Source organism: Numida meleagris, chromosome 8 (assembly GCF_002078875.1).
Source record: "Numida meleagris isolate 19003 breed g44 Domestic line chromosome 8, NumMel1.0, whole genome shotgun sequence".
In the NCBI taxonomy this organism is placed as follows: domain Eukaryota; kingdom Metazoa; phylum Chordata; class Aves; order Galliformes; family Numididae; genus Numida; species Numida meleagris.
Window position 1 is genome coordinate 272461 of NC_034416.1, and position 25762 is coordinate 298222.

General features: G+C 46.6%; 1 protein-coding gene across 4 annotated transcripts; it reads left to right on the forward strand.

Moving 5' to 3' along the window:
- HEPH (hephaestin) lies at window positions 104-25043 on the forward strand. Of its 4 annotated transcripts, none has more exons than XM_021405868.1 (21): window positions 104-235; window positions 2391-2587; window positions 4704-4948; window positions 5618-5830; window positions 6393-6572; window positions 6837-7091; window positions 7649-7817; window positions 8933-9072; window positions 9951-10082; window positions 10630-10841; window positions 12528-12678; window positions 12989-13201; window positions 13981-14191; window positions 14473-14612; window positions 15506-15637; window positions 16544-16650; window positions 17357-17582; window positions 18987-19126; window positions 19507-19669; window positions 20341-20373; window positions 20918-25043. In XM_021405868.1, exons 2-21 carry the CDS (start codon window positions 2391-2393, stop codon window positions 21160-21162), a joined length of 3504 nt encoding a protein of 1167 aa, XP_021261543.1. In that variant the 5' UTR covers window positions 104-235; the 3' UTR covers window positions 21163-25043. The 4 variants fall into 4 exon arrangements, with proteins under 4 accessions (XP_021261543.1, XP_021261545.1, XP_021261544.1 ...); XM_021405870.1 differs by having other exon boundaries at window positions 111-275; XM_021405869.1 differs by lacking the exon at window positions 104-235 and adding an exon at window positions 346-733.

The following is a 25762-nucleotide window of genomic DNA, read 5'->3' on the forward strand; positions in this document are numbered from 1 at the left end:
TTGGTGGGCGGGGCCTGCGGGTCGGAGCAGCCCGCTCATTGGTGCTCGCCGCCCGGCTCCGCCCCGCACGCCGCGCCCCGCCCCCTGCCGGCGCGTGCCTCTTGTTTTGCTCCCAGGGGAGCGCGGCGCGCGGTCCCGTGACCTCACCGCGCGCCTTTAAAGGGACCGCGCGGCGGCTGTGGTGGGTTTGGCGCGTCCCGCGGGAGGGAAGCTGCGGGCGAAGTCGCATCCCCAGGCAGGTTCCGCCGAGCTCCAGCCCTACCTGCGGCGGGCAGGTGTGGGTCCGTGATTGGGTGTGGGCGGGGCGGCTCTGGGACAGGTGCGGGACAGGTGCGGCCGGTGGTGGTGGGCGCGTGTCGAGCTGCGGCCGCTGGGCCGTGGTTGTGCCGCACACCTCGGCGGGGCCTGGGAAGCGCCGCGGGCGCCTCTGTCCCTCCTCAGAAACGCGCGAGTGCCCTTCTGCACAGTCAGTGCCGGGAGGCGGCGCCGGGCGGACGGACCCGCAGGGTGGAGGGGAACCCCGGGCCCCGCCCCAGGTGCGCGCTGCTCTCGGGCCGGGCCCGGCCCCTACCTGCACGCGGCGGGCGTCGCCCCTCTCCCGGGCAGACTTTGCTCCCGGAGCGCGGGGACCGCGGCTTCCTGGGCCGCTCCCTTTGCGCTGCCGGCACGGACGGAGATGTTCCTCCGCTGACGGCCGCCCCTCCGCAGGACCGCGCCGGCCCCGCTCCGCACGGTAAGGGACGATGCGCGCGGCCCCGTGCGTGCTTCCCCTCCCCTTCCCGTTGCTCTTTGTGTTTGTCTCTACTGTGAAGCCGGGGTGAGCCCCGCGTTCACTCAGATAACTTCGTCTGATGAGCGGCGGTTGATTAGCGAGACGATAAACTGAGACTATTCGTTTAAATTCCTGTTTTACTAATTAATTACGAATATGAAGTCTTGGGATTAGAACTCTGCTATCAAAATATCGAGGTTCAGGGATGACTCGAGCACAAAACTCGCGTCTTATTTCAACAAGAAAGGAACTCCGGCAGGCAGAGCTGGATGGCTGGGGCAGAGCCGCGGGGCTGTGCGGGGCCGGGGTTCTGCGTCGTGTTGGTGCTCCCCGAGGCGGGCGGGTGAGTGATGAGAGCCATCTCTGTATTGCAAACAAAACCCATTTGTGTTTGCGTGGCATTTTGCCACCATCCCCTTCTTGAAGTTTAAGAAAACTGAGGACGTTGCTCTTTCATTGCATTTTTCTTATACTTGCATTTTCTGTTTCTCTTCGAACTTTTTTGAAGTTGCTTTCATGTATCTCAAGAGCTGGATGTGTATTTTCGGTGATGGTTTCTTTATAGGCTGCATCCAACGCTGTTATATCTCTGGATGAGATCTTTCTGAAGCACTTTCACGTGGGTTTGTATTTAGTTTCTCATCCGCTTTATTCCTTACTTTTTTTTGTATCCTTTGTGTAATTCTGCCCTCTCATGCTCCATCAGTTTCTCCTTCATATAGGTGGTTCTTTAACAAGGTAGAATATTGTGAATGATTTCAAATAATTCCTGCTATTTGCTTTGGATCCCCGAGTGTTCCTGGTGCCTCGCACTGAGCTTGGCGCTGATGGCAGGGTTTATGAGCGAGCTCCTTGCTTCATGATGTAGATCATGGAGAAAGTATTACTGGAACCAGTCAAAGAGAACCGCCTTGTGCCGCTGCTCCAGACATACTCCCTGAGTGGTAGGGAAGCATTCTTTAAGGGCAACCTTGAAAGAAGTTAGAATTTAAAATGCTTCATGGTGACTAAATCGTGTTTCTTGGGTGGCTTAGTAGAGCAGAGAGGGATTGTGGCAGTAGCTGACAGTACTTACTTGCTCAGGACTGTTTTCCTTTGCCTTTTATGTTGTCCTTTATGATTATTTGGGACATTGGTGTTGGTGGAGAAAAGTCACTTCTGGTGCCTGTGGTGGGTTCAGCTCAGGGCCCCTCTGATTTAGGTCACGCAGCATGAGCGCTGTGGGTTCCTCTGCTTCAAACAGTTCTGTTCACCTCATCTCCCTCTGAGTGAAGGATTGGCAATTATAGCAGCGTTTTCTCAACACTGTTAAACAAAATATTTGGAAGAGCTACTGACAAAGGGAATTAAACTGTTAGGAGAGAAGCGTGGTGTGGGGTTGCATGCTGGTTGTCAAGGCGAATCTCTGTCCACCTTGTGTGTTATGTGGATGATTTCTTTTATTTCTCAGACCTAATGGGTATTCAGATAATGATCCCTGCAGAACTTCTACCTGACTTCACACCCTCTCAAATGATGTTGGTTTGAAGTCCTGTACCATTAAACCAACTTATTAAGGATAAAGTTATGTGGTCAGGTTCTGCTTCTATTTCCTTTGTTTTTCTTTCCCCCCCCACAGATGTATCCTCCACCAGAGCATTTGGCTTGGACCATGATGCAGTTGTTCTGGTTGGTGCTGCTTTGCATCCATTCACCATTGCCCGTGTTTGCTGGAGGCATCACCCGAATCTATTACCTGGGGATCCGTGAGGTGGACTGGAACTATGCCCCAACAGGAATGAATGTGTTCAGCAACCAAAGCATCGCACATAGCCTGTATGTTCAGTTCTGTAAGAACCGAGTCTTGTGCTAGCTGAACGTTTTCTGTGTGATTTTGTGCAAGTATTCTGGGTCATCTAAGCAAGCAAGAGACATGATCAGCTGTTTGGTCTTTATGAGCTTAATGGTTAACTTCTTTTATCATAGGAACATAGAAACTGTACCAGTGGGGAAACGAATGGTCAATTTAATGGAGCATCCAGTCACCAATGCCAGTTGTGCTAGAGGGAAGTGCAAACACTATAATAGAACAGCTTGTGTAATGCTCTGAGGTTTGGCTTTTCCTAGTTCCAGCTGGTGATGCAGGTATCCTGAAGCATGACGACTTTTCACCTTGATGTAAATGACTTGGTGGGGCTGGCTTGTTTTTGTGTAAATGACATTTCAAGCCTTAGAGGTGATGGAACTTGCTTAGTGAAACCTTGGGGTTGTTTGGAAAAAGTTCTGTTTTTGTGAGGGGAATTAAATCTGGAAAATGCAGTAATTCCCTTGAGTCACTACAAAAACAGTTTGTTCCCAGTTTTCAGAATAACAAACTTTTTTGTTTTTTTTGTAGCTTTTCACAGACTTCTAAAGGCATTTGTTTTAGCCCTTTTTCTATGACAAACTATTTGTTGATGTGCCCAATCATTTAGCATTACACACCATAATAAATAGCACCCAGGGGTTTCTACATCTTTCAGAAACACAGCAGGAATTGGAGGAGGTCAGAGGAAAAACAAGGGCTGTCAGTTCAGTGTGGGTCCCCTTTCTGTGGAGATGCCAAATAGACTCAATTTGTTTGCAGGAGAAGCTCCCGAAGGTTCAGGCTAAATCAAGGTGATACAGGTGTTTTCACCGATTCCTACAGTGATAACAAATGCAGTATTTTTGGTTTACTTTCTCTTGGAGTACATGAAGAGAAGAAAATGAAATGAGAAGCTATTAAACTCTTTTAAAACTGTCACTGCCAACAGTTAGCTAATGGTGCTCCTGTGTGCGATGATTGCAGAAGTGAAACTGCTAGCAATAAGAAAATTGATAGGAGAATGGCAGGCATGGTAAAATGGTAGAGTAATTCTACTATTTGTGAAGAGATGGGCTATGTGGAGAAAGACAGGTTGCAGAAAAGTATGAATTACCCATATACTTTGATGCTAGCCACGGGATGACTTCACTAACATGAGCTTTAGATTGCATAGCCCCAGCCCTTCACAGTTTTGAATGAGAAAGGAGTGTTTACTCTTCTGGCCTCTGCTGTTCATCTTCTGGAGGTGTGCATTGGCTTTGCCCCTGTTTCAGAACAATGAACATTGCTGCAGTTTGAAGGGGGTGGGGGAAAGTAACCTGAGCTCTCGTCTATGCCTGTCTCGTTCATATCTGGGCCATGACTCATCTCTTTATCTACTAAGAAATAGTCATAAAGAGCAAATATACTCATGTCTTGAACTTTAGCACCTCTGGAAGCTGTAATGTGCTGGGTGTATACCTGCCATACTTGTCTGTCATTCTGCAAGTAACTGGCAATCTATGTAGGAAAGCACCTTTCAGGCTCCAGGTCTCGGCTTGAGACCTGTGAGATATTATTTTTAACCTTGTGAGCCAGCAGCAAACCCTACAGAGGCATTGAGATGAGTTTCCAAAACACCATTGAAGGCTGAAGCAGGAGACGGAAGGGCTTTGGTCTTCCCCATGTGACTGCCAGAGAAGTGCCATCCTTCCCACCTCCCTGTTTGCATAGCTAGGGCTGCGCTCTGAGTCCTTCCATGAGGAATTCAGGACAAGGCCATGGCTGTGTATCTGCAGGAGTTTGGCACCTACGTGTGCCTGTGGCTCACGGAGCTGTTAGCTGGCCGGTGTCCTCTGCTGAATTTTGTGTACTCAGAAGCAGGCAGAGCTGTTGGCTGTGCTGCATGTTTTGTGCATGGGCTGTGTTCCCCTCACAGCAGTCAGAGCTGGGAAGTGGAGGTTTGCTGCTGGCTGTGGACGTATTAGAGTAGAGAATGGGAGGTTCCTGTGATGCTGAAAGCTTTGGGGCTTACCTGAAAGCAGCAGTGACACACAGCTTTCTCCAGTGTTACATACTGTTTTGTATCATGACTCACTGTGCCTTCCTCTTCTCTGAATTTAACAGAAAGGCCTCAGTGTTCCTCCAGCCTGGCAAGGACAGGATAGGAGGTACATACAAGAAATCTGTCTATAAGCAATACACAGACTCTACCTACACCACTGAGATTCCCAAACCGGCATGGCTGGGGTTCCTTGGGCCCATCATCCGAGCGGAAGTGGGAGATACCATTAAAGTACACTTGAAAAACTTTGCTAGTCGGCCATATACGATCCATCCTCATGGTGTCTTCTACGAGAAGGACTCTGAAGGTAAATGAACCATGTCCATAAAGGAGATGGATTTTTCTGATTGGGAACTGAGGAGTATGCACTGAGTAGAAATGTCTGTAACGAAACCTGAGACTTGGTTAGCCCAAAGCTGTGTTGCTGGAAAGCAGCTGCACTTTGGTCTGTACTAATCCAGCGTTGTGACTTGACTTAGCTTCTTGGATCTGGGAGCAGTCTTCTGACCTGGGCATTATGGTACACAGTCCAGATTTCTTGATTTTTTTCATAGAACCTCTAAAACTTACTTGTGGGAGAGCAGCATGGGAGAAGAGTTATATTATTTGAAGTGTTCGTAAGAATGAAGTATGAGGCCAAGGAGCTGCTATTTCACGCAACCCTAGGGACTTGTAGGGAGGCTGACTGTGGCATATGGCATTGTTGAAGGCAAAGCAGTGGTAGGCAGAATGGGAACAACCTTTCTGACTATGCTGACCAGTTTGTTGGGCAAGCTGCCTTACAATGGGTCTGTGCCTTGGTTTCCTTTTGAGAGAGTGATGTTTAAATGCTATTTCAACCCTGGAATGCCAAGTCTTGCTTTGAAAGATGCTCTCCAACTTCTTATATGCAGCTATCTGAGTGTGAGAGGCTCATTATAAAGCTACGTGTATGAATATCTCTGCTCTTCTTGAGTTGATTGCTCAATTGTTCTAGGATCCCTGTATCCCGATATGTCCCCCCAGGATCAGAAGAAGGATGATGCTGTCTTCCCAGGAGGGAGTTACACCTACACTTGGACTGTCCCTGAAGATCACAGCCCAACAGCTGATGATCCGAACTGCCTGACCTGGATTTATCACTCTCACATTGATGCACCAAAGGACATTGCATCTGGGTTAATTGGGCCATTGCTTACATGCAAGGAAGGTAAGAAGAAGGCAAAGCAGCTGAGGGCTGCAGTTTAATGGTTGTGAAGATTTTGTGATGACTTAAGGGCAGGATGAAAGGATGCTCCTGTGGGCAGCTCCCAACTTTGTAGGGAAAATGCAGCATGACTGGAGATGACAGCACCTGTGTTGTAGCTGGGTTCCAATCAGTACATTTCCTTTATCCTGTTGTGGCCAGGTAGATGAGTTTGTAGGTTTGTTGATTGAGAGGGCTATTTGAATCCATGTTAAGAGAAGGAATCTTGCATGAGACCTAGTTTGTATTTTTTAAAAATAGAGATACTGTTTGATTTCAGCAAATCAAAACTCTGAAAGAGTTGCAGTTCAGCCACGCAGAGCTAGGGCTGTGTAGAACTGAGCTAGCAGGGTTAATTAGAAATTCATGAGATCACTGGAACTCTGCAGTGTGCTGGAATGGTGGAGAAAGCATCTATCTCTAATTTGTATGATAAGTTGCTGTTCTTCTGTTGGTGCTTTAAACCTTTAAAATTGATGTCTGCTTTTCTGCACAAATGGGTATTTATTCTTTTCTTTCACCCTAGGGATACTGACAGGCACTTCTCAAAGGCGCCAGGATGTGGATGTTGATTTCTTCCTGATGTTCAGCGTGGTGGATGAGAACCTAAGCTGGTACTTGGATGAGAACATTGCATCATTCTGCACAGATCCGGGATCTGTAGACAAAGAAGATGAAGAATTCCAAGAGAGCAACAAAATGCATGGTCAGTGTCACTTTTGTAAAGCTGCTGACTTTGCCTAGATGCTCAAGATGTGTCAGTGCTCTGATAAATTTATTAGTTGTTTGGAGATTCTGAAAAATGGTTTGCGTTATGAAATGAGTTGTGGAGCTAAGCTCTCCAGAACAAGAAGAGGAAGGTTGGTTCTGGCTAGGTTCCTCCTTCGAACATGTCTGTGCTGTGACTTGCAGGCAGAAGCTCTGATGGTCCTTTTTCTAACCTCTGATTTAACTTGCTTGCCTTTTTCAGCTATCAATGGTTATGTGTTTGGGAATCTCCCTGCACTGACAATGTGTGCTGGGGATCATGTTGCATGGCATCTCTTTGGCATGGGCAATGAAGTTGATATTCATACAGCCTACTTCCATGGAGAAACACTCAGCATTCGAGGCCATAGGACAGATGTGGCCAGCCTCTTCCCAGCCACTTTTGTTACAGCGGACATGATCCCCGGTAACCCCGGGAGATGGCTACTGAGCTGTCAGCTCAATGATCACATACAAGGTAAGATGGAGGCTGGAATCTGTTCTGCACTCTGTGGCTTCCCTTTTCTCTTCCAGTGTGGTCTTGTGATGTACAGTGTGATAGGGGACAATGCCTTGGGCAGCATTCCTGCTAGAAATGACCGTAGTTAAATGGCTAATTCCTTGTCTTGTATAAAGTAGGGTTGATTGGCTATTAATACGTAGGTCAAACTTACTGGGGATGGTGTGATATTCTACATCGATTGCTGGTGAATGATAAATCTGACACAGCAGGAAGTTAAGATGAGATGGTGGCCTAAAAATGCTAGTTACTTTAAGAACCCCTGGTGTGATACATTAGAAGAAGACTGTTTGCTGTCTGTCCATACTTACGAAGCATCCAGTATTTAAATGTAAGGAGCTCTGCTCACCAGCAGAAAGAAGCTTCTTTCTGTGGGAACAACCTAATCACCTTCTCCCAGCCACGTGCCTTCTGGGACAGCAGAGAATGTCCAGTTTCTGGTAGGAGGGTGCTTTGTTCCGTGGCTGAGAGGTTTAAACGTTAAGCCCGTCTGTCTTGCACGCTGTCTTGAGCAGCTGGGATGGGGGCGATCTATGAAGTCCGGCCCTGTTCTCGGCAAGCTCCGGAGCGCGCCCTGCAGGGGAGAACTCGGAAGTACTACATAGCTGCAAAGGAGGTGCAGTGGGACTATGGACCTTCAGGACGTGACCGAAGCAGCGGGAAACAGCTGAGTGAGGCGGGCAGGTAAGCTGATGGCCTTGCAGCTGTGGCTGGGGGTCTCTAGTCTGCCTCGGGGAGGCTGGGTAAAGATAATGTGGGACTTGTTTCTTAGCAAGCTACGTGCCTGCAATTCACATGGAGTGGCCCATCTAGAAATGTCAGCTGCTATAACTGGGCTGTACTGAATGCAGTACTAGGTATCTCAGGGGACTTCACATGGAAGTGTGCTGTTGTGTTTCATAGCCTTACCTAGAAGCTCCAAGAGTCCCTGTTTATGTGGAATGTGAGCTGCTGCTTTTGTCTCTGGGCTTCACTGCTGTTTGTCATGTCTGACCTAGCAAGAAATGTAGAGAGCTGATGAGCTCTTAAACAAACACACACATCTTGCAACAGGCACAGGGTGGCAGAGCTAGCCTGCAGATATGCTTCAGTGTACCCTTGCTGCCGCAAGCGATTTCTCAGAAATCAAATGTAGTGACCTCCATGACATCCTTCCATCCCATGTGTCAGGTGGTTTTGATAGTGGTTGGTTGAGTAGTTTCCCTTTCAGACTTTGGCAAACTGAAACAAAGGCATGCCTCTCTCTTCATTCCCTTCCCCAGGAAGCTGCTGAGAGAAGTAGAAGTGCAGAGTGGTTAATGATTTACCCAAAGCCTTGCAGTGACTCTTGCAGACCTTAGAACTGAAAGCTGTGACTGGTCCCTGTAACCAAACTGCCTTTCCTGCAAGGCAGGTTACAACTGTGTATTGCTGAGGATGGTGACAGAAGAAATAAAAATACAGAACAACTGTAAACATTTTGTTATGATTGCAGCTGTCCCCTGTGCTGTGTCCTGTCTTCCCATTTATTCTGTTGCCCTCATTTGCTTATCTTGTAGAGAGATGTTGTGCCTCTGAACCTGGCAGTCTCAGCTGGGAGAGGATCTTGTATCATCACAGCTGGCAGATGAGCCTGGAGGGTGGAAATGCTTCACAGAGATGCTGCCCTTCTCTGGAAAGCTGCTAAACCTGGAGATGCGACTGGCTTTGCCAGAGGGATGTGTTGAGAGGGCATGCTTAGGGTCCTTGTGGGAAGGAAACAGGAGAAAAGGACTGATTTTCTTCATAAAAATGACCTGATATCTGCTTTTTGTGTTTAGTCCTGCTGAGCAGTTTTTCAAGCGTAGCCTCTACCGAATTGGGGGAGTTTATTGGAAGGTGAAGTATGTGGAATATACTGATGAGAGCTTCCGTGAGGAGAAGCAGCAGTCTGAAGAAGAGAAACACCTTGGGATACTTGGTAGGAATCATCCAGCAACACAAACCCTCTTTCAGTGCCAGTAAGAATGATGGGCTGATGTAAGGAGTGCCCTTGTTTCGTAGTATAGTGAGGTGTTTTACTGTAGTTTTACTTAAGAGTGAGGCAGATGGGCCAAGGATATCTGATGGTAGAGCACAGGGAATTGCCTTTCTGCCAGAGCACTCTTCAGAGGTCAGTAGTAGGGACTGGGAAATGCATTATAGTATTTGACAGTATAATGTCTGTAACCAGAGCAAGCCTATGGTTCTGGTGAGTATCCTCAAGGTGAGGTACAAATCCGCTGCTCGCAGAAAGCTTCCACTTGAGTGATGTCTGTGATAGCTGGGTATCAGTGGTGAAGAAAAACAAGAATATCAGGAGTCTGTAAAGGCAAATGAGTTAAGTGAAGGCTGTGATGTGCGTGGTAGGGGCATATATATGTGTGGTCTAATTTCCTGCATCACTGGAGACTAATGACACCAGAAATTAGTGGTAGCAATACTGGGAGAGGCCACAGGAGGAAAGAGCACATGGAATAAAACACAAATCTGTGGGAAGAGAGCAACGGTTGTTATTACCATTAACAGCCACATTCCTACGGGGAGACAAGTTACTGAGGGTAATCTTGCCTGTGACTTCATAGGAATTGTGGATATTTTCTACTAAAATAAACAGGAAAGAATCCAAGGAAATCATAGTCAGATAAGCAACATCCAGAGGGGGAACTGCACAAACTCATTCAAACTGATCTCGCATCCACCTCCGCTCCTAATCTGCTCCCATCTGCCTTGGATGGAAGGTGGCCCTGCCTTGCTTGGTTCACCAGTTGTCCTGGGATTTGCTCCATTGTTGACATGCTTTCTCTACTGTTCATGTAGGTCCTGTAATAAAAGCTGAAGTTGGTGATACCATTCTGGTGATGTTTGCTAACAAAGCCTCCTGGCCATTCAGCATCCAGCCTCATGGAGTGTCCTATGGGAAGGCATGGGAAGGGATGTGGTACCATGATGGTTTGTGGCTTGTTTATTTTCATTAATTCAATACTCTTCATGGTGGTGGAGCTCTGCAGCCCGTGCCTCCTCTGTGTTGGAAGTTCCTGCAGCCAGGAAGGACTGGATGGGCTCAGGAGCTGGGTACTGGGCCTGTCTGAGGAAGAAGTGAAGGAGTCTTTCTGTTGAGCTTGTGCCCAGGGAGGGTGCCTGAGGTAGCATGGTTCCAGAGGTACCGTCTTCACCTGAGAAATGGTAAAACTAAACCTCAGGTGTTCTCAAACAGAAGCATAGTGAGCAGAGGAGTGTGCCCACTGCGTTCCAGCTTAGGTAGCCATGTACTTCCAGCACTTGTCCTAGATGCAGTGGTATCTACTTATCTGCTGTCAGCATGCCCATCTCTGCCTTGATACCAGGAAGGGGTTTGTGAGAGCAGCTGTGTGCTTTCTGAACACTTTACATCATACCTTGGATGTCTAGCGACATGCATGAACATGTAACTGGTGAGAAGATGACTGGGTTTGTACAGGGACCTTGAGAGTAACCTTGTCTGTCTCTGTTTTTGAAGGTCTGTCCCAGAATGGGGTGTCTGTTTTGCCTCTGCACAACTTTACATACACTTGGACTGTACCAAAGCATGCTGGGCCGACATCCAGTGACCCTCCCTGCCTGACCTGGATGTACAGCTCTGCTGTGGATCCCGTCAGAGACACCAGTTCAGGCTTGGTAGGCCCTCTGGTCATCTGCAAGCCAGGCACTTTAGATGACAACAACAAACAGGTAAAAAGGATTTTTGCTGCCATGCTCTTACCAGATTCTTTGTATCCTTGTAGGGGAAGGAAACATCCCCCAAACACTGGGGAATGTGATGGAAAATAAACACGTGATAGTATGAGTCCAGGAGAGTCTAATCAAAGTCAGGAGGCAGGTTATCAATGCACTTTAGGTGCTGCAGGTCTGGTGGTAAAGGCCAGCATTCTGGACATCCAAGGGCTGCTCTTGAAATAGTTTCTGGGCTTTGTTTTAAATCTCAGACAAATCTGAATGTACCTTGCATGTGACTTCAGAGGTAACTTTGGTCCTTGAGAGTTGTACTGGACTGCTGAAAATGCTTTTTTCAGTGAACAAGGTATACTTATTGCAGCCTCAGAAACACTAGAGAGTCATCTTCACATGCAGGTGAAAATCTGCATGGTGTGCTCGAATGATTTTGATGCTTTGAGGTTTTGGTGAGCCTCACTTGCTCTGCAAATTCAGCTCACTTTAATGCAGAGCTTACTACAACAATCTATTGAAAATACGTGTCAGTCTCTGATTGTGATGAAAGATAAGTGAAATCTGGAAGATGACCAGAACTTTCACTTGGTATTTCAGTCAGGGATAACTCTACTCAATGCAGTAAGTCTGGGGAAGGCAGTAAACTAACTTTGGGAAGTGAGAGACATTAACAAACTTGTGTTGTGAGAAACGGTAGGCAGCAGAAAAACAGCTTAGTGTCATCCTGCCTATCCAGCAGTTTAGATCAGGGGGTGGCTGAAAGATCTGAACACAGCTGCTGCTAAGCCTCGCTAGGGGAGTCTGCTTTCACTGGTGGCATGATGTAGCTAAACTGAGAGTTCTGAGTAGTTTGGAAGATTCACATTTCTATACCAGTGAGCTGGCTGAGCAGAGAGGATTGTGACTGTATGAAGTCCAATGTGTGAAGGAGCTGTGGTAATGATAAAACCTTTTCAGTATTGAGAGGGAATAATCAGAACAGATGGACTTGTCTGGAAATGTATGATGGGGGGAAAAACCATCCGGGGCAGCAATTCTGGCTCCGCTATGATAGGCAACCCTTTAATGGTTAACTGGGAAAGGTACATGGGCATTCCTCATGCACCTATGTGCCACAGACTGCAAAATGCTTAGCCCTGTCTCCAGGATGTTTTCCTGGGTACAGCTAAGGAAATAGATACCAAAGTGAGCATCTGGACAGTACTGGCAATGTTCTGTTAGTGGAGAAGCACATTGTCCTGTGGGTGATCTTAGGAGAATTAACATTTTTAAGGCTTTAGGGCAATACAAAATTCCCAAACTAAGGCCTGTGGTAGGAGAAAGGAGGGGTGGGACATGGTTATAAGCTTGCCCCATCGACCAGGGTCTTGTCTCAGGTCTGATTTGAACAAGTAGTGAAACCTACACATAAATGTAAGCATGTTGGGGGAAGGAGGCAATGTTCTCGTGTTCCTCACCTGATTTTGGTCTCTTTACTCGTGTGGCATACCAGGGCAAACCCGTAAGTGGTGCCTCTCATGGAACAGAACTGAAACACTCAGAATCAGCTAAGGACAGAGCCCTGGCCCCCAGTGTGCCAAGTTACAAGAGAAGGGGGAACATTAGAGCCAAACAAAACAGTTTGATCTGTAAGGGCAGTTAATGGGTGCATTTTAAAAATTAACAGCCATCGTTGTGATTGTATCTTAGAAAGGTATCGACAAAGAATTTTACCTTCTCTTCAGTGTGTTTGATGAGAACCTCAGCTGGTATTTAAGTGCAAACATAAAGTACTATTTGAGGATGGAAGAGACTTCTGTGAAAAAGGATGATGGCTTTGAGGAATCGAACAGGATGCATGGTATGGCCTGGTGCTGTTCTGTGGGCAACAGGAGTGAACCTGCCAAACATGGCTCAGTGCTCACCCAGAGTCTGAGCTGGGAAGCTGGAGTGGCTGTGTGTTGTTCTGGGCTGAAATTAAGCAAGGCCAAAGAGTGGGTGGGATGGGGGACAAGAAGCACCTTTGTCCTGGGAAGTCTGTCCTGAGTGTGTTCAGGGGTGAATTACAATGAAGACACTTCCCCTGGTACGCTCACTCTATCCAGGTAGATGCACGAAACAAGCCTACTGGCTGATATCTACCAGAGAGTGAATTGTTTTCTCCTTTGCAGCTATCAATGGATTTATGTTTGGTAACTTGCCTGGGCTGGATATATGTGAAGGAGACAATGTATCCTGGCACCTTCTGGGATTGGGCAGTGAAGCAGACGTACATGGGGCTGTGTTTCAGGGAAACACCCTGCAGATGAATGGGATGCGGAAAGATTCAACCAACCTATTCCCCCATACATTTGCTACTGCCTTTATGCAACCTGATAACAAGGGTAAGTGTCTGCACATCTAACTCAGCATCAGGAGAAGTCTCCAGTTGTAACAGTTGTTACTATGGCTGATTCATTAGCACAGCACAAACTCTTATGTATTACAGGCTGAATTGTGCTTTAGATCCTGTTTGGCCCTATTTACAAGCCCAAAGCTCTTGTCTTTGCATCTGATTCTGGAGAAGAATGGGAAATACAGGATCTTGTCCCGTTGTCCCAAACTGATTCTCTAAGCAGTCGCTTCCTATTTAGTATGTGTAATAATAGGCCTGATGGACACTGCCTTGTGATCCATAGAAACATGCAGCCATACCATTCAGAATGAAGTTGCAGAGAGTTGTCATGGTTTGCAGAGGTTCACAATAATGACAGACCTCTGTCTTCCCAGTTTGGGAATTAGGCACACAGTGCCACCTCTCCATCACACTGTGATGGCTTCAGCTGCTGCTTGTCTCCTCCCTTTCAGCTTTTGCAGGCTAGATTTCTTGCTTAAGCAGCAGTGGTAACATAGTTGTCACCTCCTTGGTTTCTTCACATTGAATAAGCTGCTTGCGTGTAAGACAGCCTCCTGAGGTAGTTGTTGTGTGGGACTTTGTCATTCCTGATTGGTTTCTCTATCAGCCCCTTCTAATCTCAGCCTATGGCAACCAAGCTCCCTAAACAAACACTCAGATATGCACCACATGCATGCCACTGTCAGCCATGTCACAAACTGCGTGGGAAGCACTACTTCCTGGGATCTTTAAAGTAGCTGATTTCCTTGTTTGTGCTGCCTCCTGCAGGGATTTTTGAGATCTACTGCCAGACAAGCAATCATTACCAGGCAGGAATGAGGGAACACTACTCCGTTTCCAAGTGCAACAGGAGGGATCTGGCTCCTGCTCTTGCATACAGAGCGGTGCGCACGTACTACGTGGTGGCAGAGGAGGTGGAGTGGGACTACGCACCAGACCGGAGCTGGGAGAGGGAGCGGCACAACCACTCTGCAGAGAGGTACAGCCCTGCGCCGGGGAAGCCCTGGACAAGGTTTTTCAGTAGACCTCAGTAAAATCTATCTTGGTATCTTGGCCATGTGTGACATGGTGCATATGCTATGGTATGTACCCAGCGCTGCAGGGGCTGGTGGGAGCCATAGCCCCGAGTGTCCCTGTGCCAGCCTCTGCAGCTGGAGCAGGTCTCTGGGAAACCTGTCAGGTGCTGAGCCCTGTACCATGGGCTGGCTGCCTGTGCCTAGTGAGTGTCTGAGTAACGCAGCACTTGTTCTCATTTCTCAGCTACGCCGATATATTTTTGAGCAATAAGGATGGACTGATTGGCTCCAGGTACAAGAAAGCTGTTTACAGAGAGTACACAGATGGGACTTTCCAGACCCCTAAGGCCAGGATAAATGGTGATGAACACTTGGGGATACTAGGTAAGGAAATGTGCGGGGAAAATCTTCCATTCACACAGGTGGTGCTTGGTCTCTGGTGCCTCAGTGGCTAAGGACTGTAATCTGAAGGCCTCCTGCATACTCGGGTGTCTGCTGTATATGCAAGCAAGGAGAAATCCAGAGTTTCTCTGTTCAGATCTGCCAGCTTTGGAGAAAGCAGTAAAGAGGGTCCTGAGTACAGCTTGTTAGCAGAGAGCTGGGTTCTCATTCCTGCGTTTGCTGCCAGTTTTCTTCCATGCCTGAAGCAAAGTATTTTTCACATCTGCATTTCTCTGTGGAACAATCTGTTTTCTGTAGATTGGTCCAAGTGATGTAGGTGAAGATCTGTAGGTATGGATGATTTTTGGAGGGGGGATAAAAGCACACAGGCTTTGGGAAATGGAGAAGCACACTGCAATGTTGATGGAAGCCTGTGGAGACACCGCTTTTATGGACCCAGGAATGTAAGTGGTGGCAGGGCAGAAAAGTTGAGGCAGTTTGTGCCATTTGAAATAGACTGCAGCTCTGATTTGTGACACTGTCAGGCCATATTGAGTATTACCAGGTGTTTTTGAAACCAATAGCATGGGATGATAAAGAGGTTGTGAAATTTAATATAGCAATATTTAGAAATTAAGGCCTAGTTGTATGGGGCACAGTTAAAACATGTAACAGCCCTCATTTCCCTCATTGTGAAATTCACATTTCATTGAATTGCGACTGTCATCCAATTCTCTCTTCTGGTGGAAGAGCTCTGGTAGTGAAGACTAAGTGGTGCATCATATATATTATAAAGGAATATCTCTGGGGAGAAGAGGATGATGAGAAAAGGGGAAATAATCTTGGGAGTTGTGATAGTTCTTGCTAGTCTTAAAGTCCATTACTACAATTTTCAGGTCCTTTTCTGTGGGCAGAAGTGGGAGAGATTCTCAATGTTGTATTCAAGAACAACGCTACACGACCTTACTCCATTCATGCCCACGGGGTGCTGGAAAGGCAGACAGGACAGCCACAAGTAGCAAGTCCTGGTAAGTCACAGTGTTCTCCAGCCTTGTTCCTGTACAAAGTTAGGAAGCTAATTTTAGCCTACAGCTAGATTGTTTCTTTAAATAGGCAGAATTGAAAGAACAGAACAGTAACTGATGTTTCAGGATCGCTGTGTTTTTTGTGACTGTCATTTATGTGGGCATCCCAGGGGAGTTTTCGTATTTCTGCTCTGACTTGGGATAAATGCAGCACATGTTTTCTGTATAGCCTTGTCCCCAGCACTGAGCATGGTCTATCTGCAAGAAGAAGGCTGATCACTGTTCTCAGCTCAGTAGCTGGCCTGGCAGCCCCAGTCTGATGGCCTGTGATGGGGAGGCCTGCTTCTCCATGACTTGTCCTTCTTGTAATGTGCACAGCTGCTTTCCGGGATGTGACTGAGATGGCCAATTTCATTTGTGATCCAGATGCCCATTTATGTAATTTTTGGTCCCCTTCAAGAAGTATGTTCATCAGAGAAGGCTGTCTCTGCAACAAACAGGCTTTCAGTTGGGCCCCATCCTTCTGAAATGTGTTGCTAATAAGCAAAGTAGTAATCTTAAAAAGGAATTTGAGTATCATAAACTTCAAAGAGGTGAAAGATCATTTCAAACACCATTGGTGCTGAACAGGGGCAGAATTCCTTTGGTCTGGTCTAGTCTCAAGCATGGCAGGTAAGTGTGTTGTGCCAATTCCGGTTAGTGTGCATCTCTTGTCACCCCTCTGCTTCGTTTGTGAGAGGGGGGCTTCTGTCCTTCCTTTCAGCACCTGTGAGTGATACAGCATCCAACAGAATCAGAGTTGTACTTCTGAGACAAGGCAGTCTCTTGTTTTTGTTCTACTTTACTGCTGCTCAGAAAGTTGGTGACTCCGTTTATCACTGGTGCTAATGGTGCTTCTCTCACCTACAGGTGATATAGTGACGTACCAGTGGGAAATTCCTGAGAGGTCTGGTCCAGGGCCAAATGATTCAGCTTGTGTCCCTTGGATCTACTACTCCGCGGTAGACCCAGTAAAGGTAAAATACAAGAAGCTAGAACTAGAAAAGCACGGTTAGACCAGTTTTCATCCCATCTAGGAAAGCAATGCAACATGATTACATTTTAGGAATTGGCCCAGGTGAAAGGTAGGAAAACCACCTAGTTGGCATATCTAGCATTCTCTTGGGAGAGGGGGTCCTCTAAATTTGTCCTGGTATTTGTCATTATTTTCCTAATGCAAACCTACATAAAAGAATTCCATGTCACACTGAAACTAACCTCCTTCAGTTATTTGCAGGATGTGATGATATCTCCCAGTGAGTTCTTGCTTCTGTTGGTGAGAAGTTTAATTCAGAAAGGTGGAAATTGTCCAAATTTAGGCCAGATGGATGAAGTAGGGAAATTCTGAGCTTTGCTGCTATCAGCTGTCATAGCACTGATTCCACAGGGAAACAACCTGAATGATACTCCAGTAAAGTGTCACATTCAACCTGGAGATAATGGGCTTTTCCTTTCAAGTTCTCGATGTTTTTGTGGCCTTAGAGTGGAGAATATGTTGATACCATCCACATTTGACTTCTTGATTTGCATTCATAAGAGCATGTGTAGTCTCTGTCCTTCTGCTCAGCTTGATTTTTACCAATGAGAGTACATTCACAGTGGCGCAGTTTAAGTGGGGTGTGATGCAGGGAGCAGTTGCTGAAGGGCAAAGAGCTCAGATTTTCTTTCCTTCCTTTGGATTAGGATATGTACAGCGGTCTGATAGGAGCCCTGAAGGTCTGCCGGAAAGGGACACTGCAAGTTGATGGGATCAGGAAGGATGTAAAGAGGGAGTTTGCTCTGCTGTTCCTGGTTTTTGATGAAAATCTCTCCTGGTACTTAGAGGAGAATGTGCAACGTTACAGTAATGGAAATCACAAGGATATTGACCTGCTGGATGAGAAGTTTGTGGAAAGCAACAAAATGCATGGTAATGCTGGCTTGGCTCCTAGGCACCCAGCTGTCGCTCTGTGTGGAGTTGGTATTGACTCTCTGACCTCTGTAAGCAGTCAGAAAGGCCCAGAAAACAAGAGCCTGACTTCCGGTGAATTCCCTCACCCTTTTCGTTCAACAGCGGCACAAACAAACCCTGTGTTCTCAGTATTGTAGGACGTACACCACAGATCTTTGAACTCCAATGAAGGCTAATCATTATGACTGTCACTCTCAGGAATAGCAAGATTTGGGCCAGAGAGGTTAATATGTAATGTGTCTGAGTGACTCTGGATAGGAAATACTAAATGTGAATTGAATAGAATGAAATCAGCCTGACATCTTCATCTTGGGGCCATTACAATATGTTAAATTTCAAATTAATTGACCAGGCTGTGTGACAGCAATGCACAGACTGATTCTCTTAGCTGATTACAAAAAAACTATCCCCATCATAGCAGAATTAATGAATTTCCTCTAAATTCATGTGTTACTTATGATTCCCTCCTTACTATGTCTCTCTACCTAATGTATTTTCAGCAAAATGAGCCCCTAGGCACTTGCAGAGACGAGAACAGCTGAGTAGTGTTGTGTGCAATTGTTACCTACTTATTTTATATAGGTAATATAAAGGATCTCCAAATATTAATGTCTGTTAAGTTATAATTGTCAGCCCAGTGTTATAGCATTCAGCTTTACTGTGTTGTTCCACTAGCTTGCTCTGGGCTGCAGAAAGTGCCCGTGGCAGATCTAGGAGTACAATATGGGTGTTCCTGTTTTCAGATCAGGTCTCTTTCAGTCTTTTTTACTCCACTGTCATTTGAGCATGGAAGTTGCCCTGTGTACTTCATTCAGCTCACTCACTGTTTTGGTTCCTTTTCTGCATTTGTAGTCAAAGCAGTATTCCTTCTTGCCGTGCTAATTATGAAATGAAGTCCCATGTAGTGATTTTTCTTTCAAATGATCAGCACATAATGTGTGCAGGCAGCATAAGACATACAGAATAACAGAGTTCCTGCTGGCAGAAATTACCTGTTATCATTCAGCAAGTAAATGTTTGAGTTGTATGTATTCGTGTATACTTCCTTGTTTTGAGCCAAACTCTGGGATTTCAGCAAGTAATTTTTTAGATTTGGGATGGATTACAGAATGGCTGTAGATGTAAGTCACATCTTCTGTATCTGTTAACAAAGTGAATGGAATAAGTAGTTCATCTGTAGAGAGACTGCCAAACTTTCGGAGTCTGTTGTATGGAAGGTGTGAAATGCCAATGCACTGGTTCCTAGATGAGCTTTGAAGCATCTAACTTGTTCTGTGTTTTCTTCCTCTGAGGCGATTCAGCATCTTTACCATTTCAGTAATAGCCTTTTCTACTTTTCTCCGTATGTTATTCACTGCCCAGCAATCAATGGGAGGCTGTATGCAAACTTGCCTGGGCTGACCATGTTTGAAGGGGAGTGGGTAAACTGGTACCTGCTGGGAATGGGACAGGAGATTGATGTCCACACGGTCCATTTTCATGCTGAGACCTTCATATACAAGGTAAGAAGATCCTGCTGATAATAGAATGACCTGATCACTGATATGTTGCATTTGCATGACTCTGACTTGAACTTCTTGAATGGTTTCACAGGAACATCACACAACTAGGAGAGGAATGTGGTTTTTCATGCCCAGACTTGACAGGCTGAGCCTCTTTTTAGCTGATATGTCCAGCTAAAGCTGCTTTGGCTTAGGCATTACTATATTGTATTTGCTTTCTCGGTTACAGCCTTGGATCTGTTCTTTGGAATGTTCTGTAGAGCTTTTATAAACTGTAGTAGCACTGAAGTGGTCTCCAGTGAAGCTGACAGAATTCTAGAGATGTTTTTCAAGAGATGCACGGAGCACTACATGTCAACAGTCTCCCTTCTCTTTCACAGAGAGGCAAAAGCTACAGAGCAGATGTTGTGGATCTTTTCCCTGGGACCTTTGAAATGGTGGAGATGTTGGCTGGGAACCCTGGGACGTGGCTGCTTCACTGCCATGTGACTGATCATATTCATGCTGGCATGGAGATACTCTTCCAGGTCTTGCCCAGACAAGGTAAGAAATAATCACTACTTATTACCATCAAACATGTAACAGCGTTTTCTATTAATGCTGCTAAATCCTATTTGCATCACATTTGCAACTCTTTCATACCATAAGCAGCTAGTTAATTGAGCAGATAATTGTTATTAAGACATTCCCTTTGAATATAGTAATACCTGCAGCTGGAGGCAATAACAAATTGGTTTCTGGAGTTCACTTTGCCTAGGGTATTATTATGAGTTTTATTTTAGCTTGAGTTTGGGAAGCAAAGTTGAGATATCAGCTAGCAATTGTTCTCAATAAGAATATTACTAGTGATCTAAATGCATGTCCTATGGCTTCGCATCCCACCAGGAAACAGTGGGAGGTGCTTAAAGATGAGTGACGCTGTTACTGGGTCTGGCTGCAGTGGAGTTAATGTTCTTCAGAGCAGCCTGTATTTTTGCTGTTACCCTCTATGGTCGCTGTTTTGGTTCTGTGGCAGGAAGGTAGCGTGGTGCTCTTGAAGCAGGTAATGCAAAAATACTGTCTTGGTGTGATGCAGAGGGAAACCACTGACAGGAGACTAGAAAATGTACAAGTCCTGGAAATCTGGATCTGATCCTTTCCAGAAGTGTCAGGTCTCTTCTGGACTCAATTTGTTCAGTCCAACACTTCGTCACCCACTTTTTGTTTCCTTTCAGAGCCAGTGCCTGAAGTTCTAAACTACAATGAAGGTAATGTATGGCGTGTGCTGCTAAGTAGTGTCTGTGAGGCAAAGGATTAGAGGTCTCCTGTCAGTACAGAGATTTAGACTTGTGCTAGAATGAGGGGAGAGGGGAGGAGCACAAACAGCATATACAGCCTCATCAGCCAGACAGAGCAGTGTTAGCTCAATGCCTGGCTATTAATGGGTAGCAGGGAGGTTCCAGGTAAGTTAGTTTATCTGCTTCATAAATATCTGTGCTCTGATGATAAAAATAAGATGCTTGGGCTTGTTCGACCTTGTTAGGTCAAAAAGTTTAGTGGCCTCATACCCTGCTCTACTTCGGCGTACGAATAGCTGTGAGAACTGCTGAGGTTGGGGGATGGAGTGGATTAGGGAAGGAACCATTTATTCTCAAATTTCTGACCTGAGTGGTGTGGGTCTTTTGGGTTGATGATGGTGACTGGGTCTGCTTTGATTGTGTTGGGTCATTTTTTTTTGCTCTTTTTCCATATTTCTCAGAACCTTTCAGCTGTATTTCCCACACTCATCAGCACTATTGTTTTTTCTCTCAGGGACACAACCTGAGGATAAGGATGAGTCCCAGAAGGTCAGGATTTTTGGAGCTAAGTTGCCTCTAGGGCAAGTAGAAGCTGCAGTCATTATTCTAGCCGTTTCAGGATTGGTCCTCCTCCTGATTGCTGCCTTCCTCTTGGGAGTCGTCATCTACCTCAGGAGGCAAAGGAAGCTAAGACGCAACCGGAGGTCTATTCTGGATGATGGATTCAAACTCATGTCTAAAAAGAACGCGGGGCTATAACAGCCACTAGGAACTCTGGCTGTGTGCTTGGAGCAGAGGCTCCAAGCATTGGAGCATTGTCTGCAGCAAAGACTTTAGGGCATCACTTCTATTGTACACTAGGCTTCTAGGAGCCAAGGAGGGGGACCTTTTCAAATGAATGAAGGCAAACAACGGGAATACTTCTCATCCATAAGAAAGAGGAAAGAATTCCCTCATTTTCTTCTCTCCAGAACAAATTTGGTCTCTTTCAGCACAAAATCTTGGACCAAATCCAGTCTTGCTCCATTGCCAGAGCTGAGTTGGGCATCGTCTCACAGCCGAACTATCAGCCTTTATTTTTCCCCTCCAGATTAATTTAATCTGTGGATCTGTGGTTTTGAGTGTGGGTTTTTTTCTGATGAATCAAGTAAGAATGCAGAAGACAAAATGTTAATCTAGAGTTGGATTGCTGTTTTTTGATGAGTAACTGGACAGCTGTAAATTCAGGACAAAGCATGTCACAGTCTCTGAGAGCTGCACCGGGGAGCATGACAACAGCTATGCATCACCATCAGCCTTGCTGATGCATCCTTGTGCTCACAGCACCCTGGGCAGTGTGTCCTGTGTCTTGTGCTGAGTAATAAGGCTTCCCTGTTCTGCAGAGCATCTGGTGACTTCCCTGTGTCACAGTTCTGCTGGTGAGGTGCTGCACCCCAGCATCTGTGCAACTCCTTTGCAGCAGGAGCGAGGCTGCTGTGGTGTTCTGTGATATGGTTTGCTCTCATATACATTTAACTGAAGTTCTCTCAGTTCAGCTGCTGCCATGTGGTGTGACCTGGAGTTTGTGCTTGGGGCAGAAGCGTGGGAGTGCTCCCCCCACAGAGTGTCAGCAGTGTGCTGCTGTGACAGCCCTAGGAGAGGGGCTGCGGCTGCGGTGCCCCCACTCACCCAAGAGGTGAGGGCCCTGGGGTCTGAGGCCATGCGAGCGCTGCTGGCGTGTGGGGTGGCACAGCCCTGGTGGGCCCTGGGCCCTGTGTCTGCTGCCAGGCAATGCCTGTCCTCCCACGGTCACGCTGCCCTGCGTGGGAGCACCGAGCTGCTCTGTGTGCCTGCCTGTCTGCCTGCTCTGAATCCACTTGTGCATCCGTGCTTACGTACTTCTGTCCCTGGTCTGAAATTGGAAAAGGGAGAAAAATCCTTTCTGGGTGTCTTTCAGCGGCAATTAAAGCAGAGCTAGCTGAGTGGCTCTAATGACAAGGAACTGCTGTGGGCTGTTTGGCTATATCACTCTTTTATTTAGAGTGGTGGTTATAACGTTCTTAATCATGCTTGATTCATATTGGGTCCAGCTGCTCTTTCCTTTGGCAAATGGGGCGAAAGTTCATTAATTTTGTTTCATTATAGTTCCTTAAACCTGGTGAGGAGCTGGAGGGCTGTTGAATGCTCTGAACATAGGCACTCTGCTCGTTGTCAGCCCCAGTTCAACTGCTGCTGCTACAGGCTTCCCACTCCTGAGCAAATCTTAGCTCTGTCATCAGGAGTAAGAACTGCACAGAAACTTTTGTTTTCCCCCCACACTTTGTCAAAAAAAAAAAAGTTATCCACTTACACTGAGAGAAAAATGAGTTGTTTTAAATGTATTCATCTTAAAACAGAAAGGAGGAAGTCACCCTTTCTTCAGTTCTTCATCTGGGTTTCAGTGCTGGCTCTGAAGCAGGGAAGCATGGAGGCTGGAGCGGGATCTCCAGATCCTGTGTGTTCCTTAACCAGCAGGCTGTCAGGGTTTCTACAGTGTGGTGCTGAGGTTTGGTTGATGGGATCCTGGTGGAGGTCTGTTCTCCAGCTCTCTTCCCAGGCCATGGAAGGAGCCTCACTGAGCAGCTCTTCTGGTTGGACAAGACAGGACAAAGCTTTCTGTTGGAGGGGGGAGCTGTGACAACAGTTTATCAGTGACTTCACAACTGCCTCATATCAGAAGTTGGTTCTGCCAGCTGGTGTGTGTGGAGGAGGAGATGTTTCACAGTTCTGGTGACTGCGAGCTGCCTGCAGCCTGTGAGCAAATGTTTGCATTGGCAGCAAGCCTTCTCTCTGAGCACCCTACAGCATCTCCTTTCTACTCGTCCCTAATGCACAGATGGTCACCAAGGAGTCATCTCGGCTTGAAGAGAGCAGGAGGGGCAGGATGGGTCTCAGCATTACTGCTCGGGGCAGACAATGGGATGGGGGTGGCATTCCCCTTTTCATTTCAGTCCCAGTTTAGCAAAGTGTAACACTTAATGGTTTCTGAACTCTTTAAAAATATCATGAGAGAAGCACCCTGTGTTTGTCTCTTTCTGTTTGTGCGGAGGAGGGTGTGGGTGACCCTTGTAGTTAAACCTGAAGCAGGATCTGATGTGATGTGCATCCGTTCCCCTTCTAGAAGTGGGGACAGAGGTATAAGATGCAATTGCCCTGTGCTGAGCTGAGGCAATAAGCCTGAGGGGTGCTCCCACTTCTTTTGCCCATGCAAAGTAAACTATCTGAGGAAAACTCTGTAGTGGTTTGAGCTAGATCACAGAATGGCTGAGGTCATCTTGTCCAGCCCTTGCTCAGCAGGAACACCTGTAGCAGGTTGCCCAGAGCCATGTTCAGGCTGGTGTTGATAACTCTGTGAATGGTTTGAGATGGTAAATACAGGAAAGGATTGGAAGTGCACGCGCATGGGCACAGGGAGTGAAATGTAGGTATCCATGCATTTAGATAGCCTAATGGTTTAGGAAACTATAACAATAACAGTAGTTATTAACAATAGTGCCATTATGAGTACAGAACATCATCTTTCATAAAGAGCTTCTTTTTGATGAATTTCTTTTGTGAGATATGCATAAGGAGCAGCTGATGCTTCCTGTTGTATTTTCTTATAGCAGTACCTTCTGTCTGCAGCTCTTCCAGATTTGATAAGCTTTTCAGATGTTTATCTGCGGGACTACTCACCTACACAAAGTCACCAACTCCTTCCCAGGCTGTCGTAGGTAACTGCAAAGCTGAGTTACTCATTTACATGGCAGCAGGTGGATGTTTGCAGGAAGGCTGAAATGAAAAGCCCTCTGTTAGTGCTGCCATCATGCTCAGTAATGGGCATAATCAGCCTGCAGTACTTAGTGGGGGGACCACTGCTACTGTGCTCTGTGCCAGGGCCAGTGTTCCAGGTGCCTTTCCTTTATGCTCCCACTCATGCTGCAAATATGAGAGATACACAAGTCAAAAAGCCTTTAGGATTTGCACGTGGAAGCAAAAATGCTGTCTTGTTTGTTATTTTTCTCAAAACATAAAAGTTAACGTCAAATTAACCTGAGGTACACTGTAAAAGTAGACTACCACTGGTAATTGCCTGAGTGTCTTTCATGTGTAATGTAGTCTTTGGTTCTGAATTAAATAATGTACAGCTTAACGTGCACTGCTTTGTAGTATGTAATCACCATGTGGACTATTTGCAGTGGTTATAATTTCGTTGGCCCAGCAAATTACAGGAATGAGTGTAAGCCCAGAGCTGTGTGCACAGATGCTGCCTGGGGAAAGGAATTGAAGCACAATGGCTGCAAAGCAATCTGCAAGAGCATGATCAGAGATGGGTCTGAATGCAGGTGAAGGCTGCCTTCAGCTTATTCCTACCCAATGTTACAACTGTCAGCAGGGGAGTTTACCGTGCCCCCTTAGAACTGTATTTCCACTATATCGTCATGCTGTTACCAGTTCTTACAGCTGTCCTGCAGCCTGTCAGCTGCAATCAATAGGTACCTGTCTGTGCAAATCTGGAGGAGAAATTTTAGAATGACAGTGCATTAGGATAAAAGGAGCATCACCAAGAAAACTGAGCTTGAAAAAGAGAAAAAGCAGTGGCAGGAGAGGGTGGCAGCAAGGATTTTTGTTGAACAGTGAAAGTAGGAGAAAGCAGTGACCGAGATCTTTGCTCCCTCTTGCACCCTGAGGGACTCACCAGGACCATGATGGTAACCTCTCTCCGAGCTGTTGCTCCCTGAGATGTCCCCTGGGAAGTCAGCACCGGCAGAGCCTGGAGGGTGCCTGGTGTGCAGCACCAGCTTGGTGCTGGGCTCGGCCCTGGGGCAGCCCCCCTAGCAGCAGCCCTCCTACACCCCCTGTGTCTCTGGAGAACAGTTTCCCCCATTTCAGAGATGCTTGGTGCCTGAGGCACGGACCTGGCTGGCAGAGCTGGGCCTTGCAGGTGGCAGTGCTTAGGGGCTGCGTGTCGCTGAGCGCTGCCTTGCACAGCTTTTGTTCTGAGAAGCGTTTGTAATGGTGTGGAAATGAGTGGTGATGCTGAAGTGAACATGAATTTCTGCAGCTTTTCAGACAGGCAAAAGTAATATATTCATTTTGTAGCGTGTCCATTAAAATAAAGCGAACCTGAACTGCTCCTTGTTTTTTGTTTGTTGTCACTTTCAGATTGTGTAGCTGACTTCTTTTTCACCAGGGACTGTTTTCCTGCTGTGCTCCTGTGTTCTTCTGTCTGCTCTTGCTGCCTTGTTCAGTGCAAGCAAGGGCTTATGATCACCAGACTGGTTTGGGTGCTCTGCCCTTCCTACATAGAGTGCATTTTCCTGGATATCAGCGGCAGATTACACACAGACTCCTCAAGCTG

What these genes read in the sequence shown, in the direction of transcription:
- HEPH (XM_021405868.1), top strand. Translation starts at nt 2,391, where the DNA reads ATGTATCCTCCACCAGAGCATTTGGCTTGGACCATGATGCAGTTGTTC. An exon ending in TATGCAACCTGATAACAAGG is followed by an intron (nt 13,202 to 13,980) that starts GTAAGTGTCTGC and finishes TGCCTCCTGCAG; the next exon opens with GGATTTTTGAGATCTACTGC. An exon ending in GCCACAAGTAGCAAGTCCTG is followed by an intron (nt 15,638 to 16,543) that starts GTAAGTCACAGT and finishes TCTCACCTACAG; the next exon opens with GTGATATAGTGACGTACCAG.